Source organism: Molothrus ater, chromosome 9 (assembly GCF_012460135.2).
Source record: "Molothrus ater isolate BHLD 08-10-18 breed brown headed cowbird chromosome 9, BPBGC_Mater_1.1, whole genome shotgun sequence".
Lineage (NCBI taxonomy): Eukaryota > Metazoa > Chordata > Aves > Passeriformes > Icteridae > Molothrus > Molothrus ater.
This window is the reverse complement of record NC_050486.2, coordinates 19,397,894-19,410,460: the sequence shown is the minus strand read 5'-3', so window position 1 is coordinate 19,410,460 and position 12,567 is coordinate 19,397,894. Positions and strand designations below refer to the sequence as shown.

At 36.1% G+C, this 12,567-nt stretch overlaps 1 protein-coding gene across 3 annotated transcripts in view; it reads right to left on the bottom strand.

Annotated features, from left to right (window-relative positions):
• Window positions 1–12,567, bottom strand: part of ZZZ3 (zinc finger ZZ-type containing 3) — a 56,617-nt gene that overhangs the window by 13,704 nt on the left and 30,346 nt on the right. For all 3 annotated transcript variants that reach the window (XM_036387907.2, XM_036387910.2, XM_036387909.1), the window contains exon 4: window positions 1,252–1,390. In XM_036387907.2, the coding sequence (XP_036243800.1) occupies window positions 1,252–1,390 (139 nt within the window). The remainder of the gene's footprint in view (window positions 1–1,251; window positions 1,391–12,567) is intronic.

Genomic DNA, 12,567 nt, shown 5'->3' with positions numbered 1-12,567 from the left:
GACAGAAGAATGGAAAACCAGAATTTCTGAAGTGCCATGCAGCACAGTTATTTTAAAGAGAAGGTGAGATCTTTCAAGAATTATACACAACAGTGCATATAAAATATGCAGCGGCACGGTCAATGATGGCTTATTGAGCATAAAACTTTAAAGACTGCATTTCACAGCTGAAATCAGGTGTTTGACACTTCAATAACCTGTTTCTGACTGTCTTTTATTAAGCATACCATTAGGTGAGAATGTGCACCTTTCTTAACCCAGGAACCCAAAAGATCCAGAGTTTTATCACCTGATACCTCAGCTCCTCCCATCAGAGAAATCTATGCCTATTTTGCACTGCTTTTGCTGTCTTCTGCCTGTAACAAAACTCTTGCAAAGCTCACCTCTTTATTTAAAGGTCAACTGCAAGACTATCATTCCTTTGGTCCTTTTTGGACAAAAGTACAACAGAGTACTTGACACTGTCATTAGTATTTCCCCATAAAATAACTAGCAAATGCAACACTCTTTCATCATGCATGCTATTAACTAATCTCAAAAGAAAGACAACCACTGAAACCAAGGGGCTTACATGTGACCTAGGTATCTACAAACCTAGGAAAAGAGAACCATAACTTCATTCTTCACTGAAATACATGTTGCTGTCACACTAGAAGGTAAGCTTGTTTGCCAGTGGTAGATGCTGCAGCGATACAGGATTCAAGCTAAAAATATTTCTTCAGTACTCCTGTTATTACAGGGGTTTTTAAAGCTTGAAAAGAAAATGTTTCCTTATAGAAATGGATTCTCCTCTATCAGACAATATTCAATTCTGTTATCTGTAACTCAGGTATGTTTTCTAGTGTTCACTTTGGGTTTGGAATAAAGACTACATCTCCTGCTCTTTAAACATGCCTTACCAAATTCATTCCAAGCACAACATTCCATTCTTCAAATGAGAATTTTTTGATCTGATACTACCACTCATGTGTAGACTTCAAGTGGTCTTAAAACACCTACACTATAATTCGAAATTTAACAATTTCATTTCTACATACCAAAAAAAAGGAAAGGAAGCATATCTGATAAAATCATTGAAGACCTATGTCTTATAGATCTAGTAAGAAAGCAAAGAGCTATTTTTGCTCAGCAGTTAAGAGATTTTAAGCTCGTATTTTTTATGCAAGTATATTCTTCAGTTTCTACAGAGGCTGAATTGCTAGTTTTTAAAAAAAATTCCAAGGAAGACTTAGGAAAAGTCCATAGAAATACCTTCTTCTGGAGTCTTTCCACAAATCCAATAGGATCTTTCAGTGCTTCTCTCTGGTGTCTGCCTAAACTTTCAAGGTCTTGAACTGCTTGAGTACGTTGAGCCTCGAGTACAGCAATCGTCTGTAACAGTCTCTGATAACTACAGAGACAAAGGAAAACATCTTACTGCAATTGCCTTTACAAGTGACACCCCCCACCTAAACACTAGCCATGGTTATCTGCCAGAACCTACCAGATTTCATAGCTTATCTGAACCATTTCATAAACATTTTTACTGAATTAAAGTAAAAATAAATTAATTTTAAGACTATATGAATTTATATAAACCCATAAGGGAAAATATATTTAACTCTCCAGTGGCTTCCTTTAAACCGGTAAATTTTACAGCAGCTGAAACAATATGGTATCAGGGACAAACTGTATTCATATTCTCAACAGCTGTAACCAACAGGCTTTGCTTACAAAGTTAAAATACCACAAACAAAATGAGCTAATTTCTCTTCAACATCAGCTTCCTTCTACCCCAATACAAGTGGCTACCACAGAATTTTAACATCTCCCTCAACCATCCAAACACTGGACAGGAATGGTTTATAAATGCAGCATTTTATAGAAGCCCCACCTCAGAGCAGAATATGAGAATAATTTTTGAAATGTGACAACAAATCAAGGAATAAGTAATTTGCAAAATAAATTCAAACCAGATTCCCTTAAGAATACAGAAGCTGAATGAAAATGTCAGAGTTCCCTCAAAAGTGTCCCCCCAGAGCCACAGACCATTTGGGGTGTCTATTTAACAGACACGTTCAAGCATCACTGGTGGGACTGTCATGCCCATACCCAGTAATGAGTGCATTCCAAACTGTTTTCATAAAGCTAACTCAGACTCTGGAAACCATATGACATTTTAACACAGCCTTTCAAAAACAGTTAACTACACTGAATACCTTTTATTAGCCTAAAAGTAACAGTTGCCCACTTCAGTTTCTGAAATCCCATAGCTACCCATGGCCCCTGTTGTTGCAAATTATTATCTATTAACTTTTTTCACGCCAATGTTTTCTGACATTTAATATTACAACTGTAATTTAGTTCAGCACAAAATACACATACTAACATCAGGTAAGAGCAGTTCACTAGTACAGTATTTCAGTATATTTTCTTTCTGTTCCCTTATTGCTAAAACAAGCAAGCCTGGCACAATTAACTCCATGTGTACTACAGAAAGGTCCAGAGTTTACCGAGGTAATACAAGTTTTTCAACTGACTGCACTAATAATTGGCTAAGGCTTTAAGTGGACAGAAGTAAACAGCTTTAAGGCAAAATACAGGCTTTGTATCTTCAAAAATTTAAGTTTCTACCTGGACATTAAACTACTGCCTTTCCATGAGAGAAAGTAATTTTCTGTCCAGTCAAATGTAAGGTTTACAAAAATTTATAAAATATTGCTATACTTTTTGAAGTTTGAAACTAAAATACTGAGCTTGTTTAAAAACAATAGGACATGATTCTGTTACGAATTATTACTACATTCATTTGTCTGCATATATTCAGGTTTACATGGAACGAAGACCTAAAATGTTTTATTAGGCCATTAATATTGAACAGTACTGAATATTTTCACTACTGGGAAAGTACTCCAGTTTCTTCTAATCAAAATAACTCTGCATAAAGCAAGATAATTAATGTGGCTATTCTTCAGCAGGTGAAAAACTAACTCCAGCAGCAGCAGCTTACAGAAGTGGTGGCCCAGACCAGAGCTGCCTGGGACAACAGCAGGGCTCAGGCTGTTCAGTGGCTGTGGATGAAGATTTTTACCCAGACCCTGCCCACAGCACGTGTGAGCCCTGCAGGCTCCAGGGAAATCAAACAGGCAGGATGCCAGCAGATGCAGCTGTAACAACACAGAACAGCTTAAGGATACCTGGGGAGAGGATTTACCCTGGACAGCAAAAAGCCTGTTTCCATCAGCAGGTGCCCAAACTTGTGCTAACAGAGCTGCAGTAACAGAGGCTCTGCAGCTGCACAAATTTGCATCTAAAAAAGGGCAGGTATTTAACCTTTCTTTCTTGAGCCATTTTACTTCATTTATTCCAATTGTATTTAAGCAATTGATTTTCTAAATGAAATTGAAAAAAGTAGTACTTTCATTTAAAACATGTAAATACATAGAAGTAAAAAGTAACCAAATGTTGGAGATCTAAATGAAGTGATAATTTAATAATGATTCACATGTGTAAAGGCAAGAAAGAAATCATCTTAATGAGGTGGCCTTAAATAATTTAGTCAGAATGGAAAGAAATGAATTTACATTTAGGGAAAAATAACACAAATCCAAGAATATTCAACTTCAGTTACTTCCCTCATTAAAACATTCACATGACCTCACTGAAGTGGTCTTTGTGGAATTAAGTAAAAATACAAGAATGTCAGGATCATTCAAAAAACACATCACATGATACTGATCTGTGGCTACTGAGTAGCACTATAATTTGAGAAAAGGGGTTTTTGAACCAATTGTTCAGAATAAAAGGTTTCCCAGCACTTTTTTGTACTAAGATATGGATTAACTTTGAGCTATTTACTTTAACTTCCATATTCAGTTTTTATGCATTAATATATTCTGAAGCCCAAGAATAAGACTGCAGTTTTATCAAGTGAGTATCAAAAGTACTGAAATACACAAAAATAGGGATTTTGGGATCTTTCATTGCCTGGGAAAAAAAATTGAAAATACTAGTCCTGAAATACACAGTTGCACACTCCATATTCTGGTACTTGCTGCAGAACTGCATTCTCCCCAAACCACTGCACATCCCTTTCAACTTCCACAGGACCTTTTACTGAATTGTATGTCTGCAAATGTTCTTTTAAGTTTTGAACAGCTACTATTCCCACAGGTTTGTACAGGCTCTCTCACCCTGTATGACTGTAATAAAGCCAAGTATTTATCTGAAAAAGCAGCAAGCTACATAAGCACACAAACACACTGAGCCCTTTCTTGAAGCCTCTGTCAATTCTTAGCCTCAAACGGTACCAGAATTCTCCTGCTGCATTATGCAAAGTAGTATTTTAAAATAAGTGGCTAACAATTCTACTCTCTGTCTTTTCAGATTCTTTTTAAGTAAGCACAATTCTGATCCAAACTACCTCCTGCAGTTGTGTTAAAATTCCCCAAAACTGAAAGTCTTTACTAAAACAAAAAGTAGCTCATTAATCTGCTGCAAAACCAGCTCCACCCTTCAGTGAGGCACTCAAAGAGCAACCGCCTCTACATCATCCAGCTACAGTTGCATCATTTTCTCTGAAAGACCTGTCAGGAATTAACAAGGAAAATTCTCCCACATCATTTGCCAAAACCAAACACTCTTGAGTAAACTCACAGACAGGTGCCTTCCTCTGACTGAAGTTACACTTTCCTCAGTGCTAAATATTAACTTCTTAGTAGATACAAAACCCAAAGCAGTTTTCTTTGCAGGAAAACTTTCACTGCAGAGAATGTAATTTTCTTTCCACAATCCCAGTATGGAAACACTCTTGCAAGTTCTTACATCATGTTAATTGCCAGGAAGCTTCTGGATGAACACTTGAATCATTCCCCATAGCACAAAACAGCTTCAGAATCTCTGCTGAAAAACCTTGATTAACATAGGGGTTTGAGGGACTGATATTTCAAAAAGGAAAGCTGTTTCTTACAGATTGACAGTGATCAGCAGAAATCCCTGCTGATTCAGTTTTTCTTTTGCAGTGACAAGTATTCCACTCATTTGGACTGCTCCATGAAGTCTTTATCACAGAGCAGAGCCAGATTTATGGAAGTCATGCCATAAGCAAGTAGGTCTTACACAATTAATTTCCATGAATCTTGTCCTACCAGTGATTAGGGACACAGCAGCCTCCTCTCCTCTCTTGCCTGTGACAAAACCTGAGAACAGCACAGCTATTGCCTTAGTGGGACCTACATCCATTCCAATCCAGGTTGCTGAGATCTACTTTCAAAATGCCTCTCCCCTCCATTCTTTCCTGTCTAATAGCATTTACATTTCCCATCAGAGTACTCAGAGTCACATCACAGATTTTAGTTTCTATGTGTCAGAACCTAACAGCAACCTTTAGAAAACACTATATAAATATGGAATAAATCTGCCTTAAAAACTGCATGTTTCTTAAGCTGACTCTTTTTTTCTATACTAAATAACTTGGCAATGACCTATAAAAGGGACCACATCATTCAGAATATTTAAATAAAATATTTCATTTTTACAGTAAGATTCTGTCAGTCACAGTCTCTCCATAGTTTCTGCAGGTTTCCTCTCCCTTGAAGAGAACATCCTTAGTTGAATGAGTGATGCGAGCAGCTGATAGTACAAAACAAAGATTTTTACCTTTTAGGTAGCTAAATCAAATTAGTGGGGGAAATAAAGTGGCTGTTGATAACGTTCACACCAATTAAAAAAAAAACAACTCTAAATCAATATCCAAAGTCAGTTGAAAGTACTTTGGCAGCTACACTTGCCTTACATCACTCAGTACTTGCAAAGATATGTACTTTGATGCCTAATTAAAAAGAAGTTACTTATCCTCCTGACTTCTAAAATGATGTGCAGCTGGTGGTCATCAATTTCCACTCCCAAAACTAAATGCACTTCTCCAGTTATATAGTTCACAGCATGTTAAAATGTACAGTACCATCAATTCTGGGGGGCTCTGACAATAAAAATGAGTACCATAATTTAGAAGTACTCATTAGTTCTTGTGCAGGTAGGAACTGTGAGGGTGTACACACGTCTCATAATAAAACACAGCTAAAATATATATATAAAAACCTTGTTATTTTGTATTTCCAAGAGCTCTGACACAAAACTGGTTGTTAGTCACCAGGAGGATTTGAGCAAGTCTTTGTTTCATTGCCATCTGCTGGCACTCCAGCAAAGTACAGATTACAACCTGTTCAACCCAGGTCATTTATTACTCTGGACTTTGGTCTACTAACAGCACTTTAAAAAAAACTTTAGCATCCTTCATTAGATGCTAAGAGAAAGTATTGGATATTAAAAATGTGAAGACTGTAAATTATGTAGGAAAAGGAAAACATTAATTGCACTTAGAATTTCCAAGTCACCCAAGGAGCTGTAGTTAAAGAAATTGGCTCCCTGGAGAAACCTGTGAATCAGATCAAACACAACCCTGTCATTTCAAAGAAGTATGGTTTTTTGGTTTGGGCTTATTTTGTTTGAGTTCATAAATAACAGCTGCTCCCAGCTCCTAAGCTTGGCCTGAAATCTTTGCCAGTGTCACAACACAGTAATTAAAATACAGTAATTTTGACACTGCAGAGTTTCTTGCAAATTATTCTGACGCGTAACTAAGATTTAAAAAATCTCTAACTGCACTCCTGAAGAGTCTGGGATTCAATGCTGGACATGCAGAGCACAACAGCAATTAGAAAGCACAAGAGACTGATGCAGAATGGCCCTTCTTTGATCTCCCTTCAGAAACAGAAAAGAGTCAAAGGGTATAATCAATAAAGCATACATATATCAACCCTTGTCAGGGCTTTTAAAAGCACCTATGCCTGGAGGAAGCAGCATATGGTGGATTTTTACCTACCTAATGCTTAGACACTATGACCAAGGTAATCTACTTATTAGACTGCTTTCTACTCTGGCTTAACCTCTTTACACATACTGTCATTTACTGCACTTTCACTATGCATATTTAATATTCATACTTCAGACATCTTAAAGTAGTTCAAAGGTAAGTTAATAATTGAACTGCATCTCTATGTTATACATTAAACAACTGAAGTACATATTATATGGCTTCTTCACGTCTACTGAGCCAAGAACGGAACACAAAGCACTATTTCTGAATGTCAGCCTCACACCTATTTAAAACAAAACACAATTAACCCAAAAAGCACATTTTTAAAGGACATTTTTAAGAACCCAACAAATCTTAAGGCAAAAAAGTAAATCGTACTGCAGTAATTTACCTGGATGCAAAAAACCCATTTTCCACTAAATTTTACCTTTCATCAGCTTCAGATTTTGTGTTTCAACCACCTGAAAAGTATTTTATTGGTTATCAACTTGTGATGTCCCCTTCTTTGTTTAATTTTTAATTCTTCCCCATAAACAGAACACATACTCATATATGGCCTCATATATTGGATATTAAAAATGTAATAAAAAAAAGAGGCCTCATTCTCATCAAGAGCTGTCCAACACACTCAGCAGGATTTAGTATTAGCTGTACAAAAGCACCCTTATCAAATACCTACATTTCCAGCAACTTTTCAGAATTTTTAGTAGAAATTAGGTCTCTGTGCCTCTAAAAAAACCACAGAACTTGTTTCAGTCTTGTCAACAAAACAGCATCCATCAGTCCTCTCCCAGTTAACACAGTTCAATACAGCTTTTTGATATTGACAGCACTCTAGACCATCTGCCTGCAGGACAGTGACATTCTGCAGAGAAGAAGATACAGGTCCCTGTCATTCCTCTATTTTTCAGGCTTGAACTGACATGAGATAATGACAGAAATTGTTTCCTTCACAAATAGCACAGACTGACAGCACACCCCAAACTTTTTCTCCTTCCCTCTCATCATTTCTAATGAGAATGGTCTCAATTCCTTTACTGAGGGAAAATATCACCAATTCCTCCAGCATGCCCACTTGGGTATTCTTCTCTAGAAAGATGCTGGGGAAAGCAAACAATCAGAAGGAGCTTTATTCCAGAGACAAAGTAAGAGTGACCCGTGTTCCCTTGAAATTGACCCAACTGCACAGAAATCCTCAGGTAAAACAAGCAGAGGAAGCTGAAAACACTGATTATTGAACTCCTTCAACTCACTCTAAATTAGTTTCTGCAGGTTTTCACCCAAACAAGACACACACATACACTCAATTATTCAGGTGTATATTCTTGCTATAGGAACAAATTAATATATTCCTCTCAAGTATCTGTGATATCTGAATATTAGAACCGAATTACAAGAACATGATCTACAATCATGAGTGGCTGAATTTCTAACAGCAATACAAAGCATTATTCATCACTATTTTTTGGCTAAACAAGTGGAAAAAAAGTTAGAAATAAAGAAGAATATTGGTAAAATATGTAGTGCTATTAGTACTCATTGTAATAAACCATGGACTAAAACAGCTGTTGGTCCTTGGCTTAGGAAGCACCAGGCTTTCAAAGACTGCTAATACAAAAGAGCAGCAATATTTTTACTTTGAGCTCTCCAAAGCAAAATAAAGATGTGCAATAACAAAAAAATGAAAAATCAGTTGGCTATTCCTACCAAGAACAAAGTTTTAAGGAAACCAAAAAGTAGGAGCTTTCTAACTCCCAAATGCATGAATTGTTGTACCAAAGGAACAACTGGATTGATTAGGGCTCCCTGCTGACTGAAAGCAGCTAGTACAATATGTAGTACTTGTGCAATTTCTTTTTAAAAGATACTGCTGGTCAGTTTTGCAGTTCATGCTAGAAATGCTGTTAAAACTTTATGGAAGACCAGAACAAAAACTTAAAACTGGTCATGAAGCAATTTCAAGCTGGGTTAGTTAAAACTGACTATACAAAGATAATCCTAAAGATAATCCACTCTCAAAGCAAATGGTAGTCACTTTGTTCTTGTCTTCTTGGTGGCATCATTATGCCTACTAATATTTTAGTGATCCCTACCAAGTAGGCAATTACGGTAGCATTAATTTATTCCTTGTTCCACCACACAACTCTACACTGACATAACTGGTATAACCACAATTTACTGCTTCTAAGTGTCCTTGTGTCAGCAGCCAAAACCACAGGCAGAGCCTCACTCTCCACACAGCTGTGCTGGTCAATACATTACTGCCCCATCTTCCCTTGGCTTTCTTGCTCTTTTCTTTTAAATCAGGACTGTGATTCCTATGGCATTTGATATTTGCTTCCAAGTGGTATTTCCTACACCTCAAAACCCTTTTTATTATTTATTGAACCTTAATTTTCCAGTTTAGATGAATTTACTAATGAGCATTCTTAGAAATAGTAAGCACTTCCAAATAATCAAGCAGAAAAACAATTTTCTACATTTTATTCTATTAGAATAATAGGTTTCTTGTTGTTTGTGGCTGGATTTTTTAAAATATTTGTGTATTCTTCCCCTCCAAGATTTTTGGTCCATGTTGACCAAAGAAACTGGAAAGATAAACTGAATTCTTGTGCATTCTCCAAAAACTGGCAGCTTGTAAAGGAGGTGAGACCATAAGTACTGTCACTACAAGAGACAGGCAAGCAGAATTCAGCTGTTACTTGTCACATTCCTCCATCAATCCATAACCCCACACATCCAGAGGTACCACACCAAGGCAGCCAAAAGGAACCATCTCTGCACTGGAGAGTTCACACTCTCTTCCAGGAGTGGGCTGCTGCAACAGAGGACTCTTGGAAGTGCCTACACAGATGTAGGCAGAAAAAGAAGAGGAGGCAAATCAAGAAGGAATCCAAGGGGTAAAGGACACAAATCCAAAAGAAAACAAGCTTTACTTCTCACAGAATGCACTATTTAAGTGAGGAATGCACTGTGTTTGCCAGGGCTGTTGACTGGGATGATGCTGTGGCTGCCTCTGTTCAGGGAAGAAAAATGCCTGTGACAAATGTACCTGACATTTAATGGCTCCCAGAGTGGGCCCATTCCTAGGGAGCAAAATGCTGATGCAGCACATGCCCAAGGCATCACCTCTTGAAAAGTAAGAGCTCTAGTCTTTACTGAATAGTTTATGTAATAAAAAATATGATTATATGATTACAATATTCTTAACCAAATATTAATCTTTAGTCCTGCAAAACTTTTGTGTCACATAACTTTTCCTTTGACAAGTATGTATAGAGAGAAATTATCTTATAGAACATGATAAAACAGTAACGCTGGCAGTAAAAATTTCTCAAAATACTTCATATGTTAAGCTGTAGTAAAATACAAGGATTTAATAAATAAATGTGGTTGCATGCCTGTTATATTGTCAGATTTTAGTAATACAATTACCTGCAAAGGCAAACTGAAGTTGATCAGAAAGTCATATTACAAGCTTCTAATTGATTTCCATTGTATTTCTATTTTGTGGATCAACTACCTGCTGCATCCAACTTCTACATAATTTTACTTAAAGCTAATCTTGGTTTTGTTTACTTAGAACACAGACCAATCTACCAGACAATAGAAACTACTCTCTGTAAAAACACTGACTTTTCATGTTTTAGTTTTACATTAATAGGTAATTTAAGAAAAATATCATTGTATGCCACACCAGTTTTGTGGAACATAGGATGAATTAAATCACATTGTAATCTAATACATATGGCATTTATGCTTGGTTTTCTAAAATTATTAACTTCTCTTTTTCTTCACTAAAATTGTGTACTTCATCAATTCTTTTATATTGGTGATATATTCTACAAATTACTCAGAGGTATGGATTAAAACTGCTACTATGAAAAGTAACCTGATTTACACCAATTCCCTTTATTCCTTAAGATGAAACAAAGTCAGAAACAAAGTTCCCACAGACTAAAACCAACATCTCAAGAAAATGAATAATTAGCTACTCATAGCTACATGACATAATTACAAAGGAATGTTAAGACTTATCTCTACATTGAAATAAATCCCTACTGTATGATCAATTTAACTTTACTTTGGAGACACATAGCTGAATATACAGGATCTATTTATAAAACAGATCTATTATGATTAGCCAATATATATTCAAAGACAGACATGTATATTTTCACTTTTCCAGTTAAGGAAAAACCATGGTGCAGGTAAAGTTAGAATATTAGAAATTTAAAAAGAGGACATTACAGTTACACTTTAAGAAGACTGTGTTTAAGGCAGTTTTCAAATAACTGGTATGGCAAGGCGCACCAAGTCCTAGTCTAACAATTCAAGTGCAATCAGATGAACTTTTTACAGAACTGCTTTAATTTGATTCTGTAGGCAGAAAATTTGTGACTGAGTAAAATATAGATGCTACAGGAAATGCTAAAAATGTTTTTCTTTCTCACATTCATATAATATTAAAGGTGGATCCAAAGACATAAACAGTATTATCATCAATTGTTAAGTATATGTAAATCTATCTGATTGTTGCATGATCCCGCATGGTTGTCTGTGCTGCCAAGAACTCTGCAACAGTACAACCCATTGTAGGTCAGAATCTGGGTTTTAAGAGATGTATTAAAATCCTCATTTGATCTGTCTTCACTTTAAATGCCAGTGCAGCTGTTGTAATTTTAAACACTATTAAGAAATAAAGAAGCATGAAAATACTTATCTACTGAACAAGTCCTAACTCTTAGAATTAAATGTCTGCAGGAAACTGCTCATGCCTAAGGCTTCTTTTTCAGTGATCTTGCTCCAGGTCTAAGTGGTTCCTGTAAGGCCAACTGCAGTTTATAGAGTCCTAGAAATGCATTCTATAATGCATTATATGCTTGTGACACCTCAATTCTTCAATCACAAGTTCATCTAGAACCCAGGACTAAGAGTCAAACACAGATTGTGCCTTTGTGCCTGCTAATACCTGCCAAACATTATAAATCTCCAAAGGAAATAGAGAGGAAGAAGAAGAAAAAATACAAAACCAGAAAAGGGCACTAAATGAAACACTGGGCAAAGGCAGAAAGTTCTGAGAATAAAATGCTGCACCAGACAGAAAATTAAATTAAGCTGCTATAGTATGAGACAGAATTACAGCATAAAAAGATACAGCAAAGAGATATGAGAAATGCCTGAGGAAAGACATATGCAAAATACTAGGAACAGCTTATAAAATTCAGCAGTGTAGAAAGTTTTACATCAGGAAGTTCAGTGTTGATGAAAGTATCTCAGGAGAAAATGCAAATATTTCTGAGCTAGAACACAGAAGCAAAATTCTCAAATATACACTAAACCATACTTTTCTGAGAGCAGTTACAATACACAAAAATTCCAATTATGTGTGTAGCAACAGACAACATTAACAACACTTCACAACTATACAACCCCCAGATCAGTCTGTTATTATCTACAAAAATGTCTATATTGTGATAAAATTTCTGCTTAGAGATCTCATCTCTGTCTTTGTAGGACAGATCTATTTTAATAAAGAAGTTGTGGGAACATCCATCATTTCAGCCTTCTGTCTGAATAATAGTATTTCATAATCTGTGATAGTTATTTTTCCTATTATATCATCCAGTTTTCCCAGAAATATTAATATATGAATATTGCTTAAACATGTTAATATTCAAAAAGCATCAAAATACATACAGAAATACAAC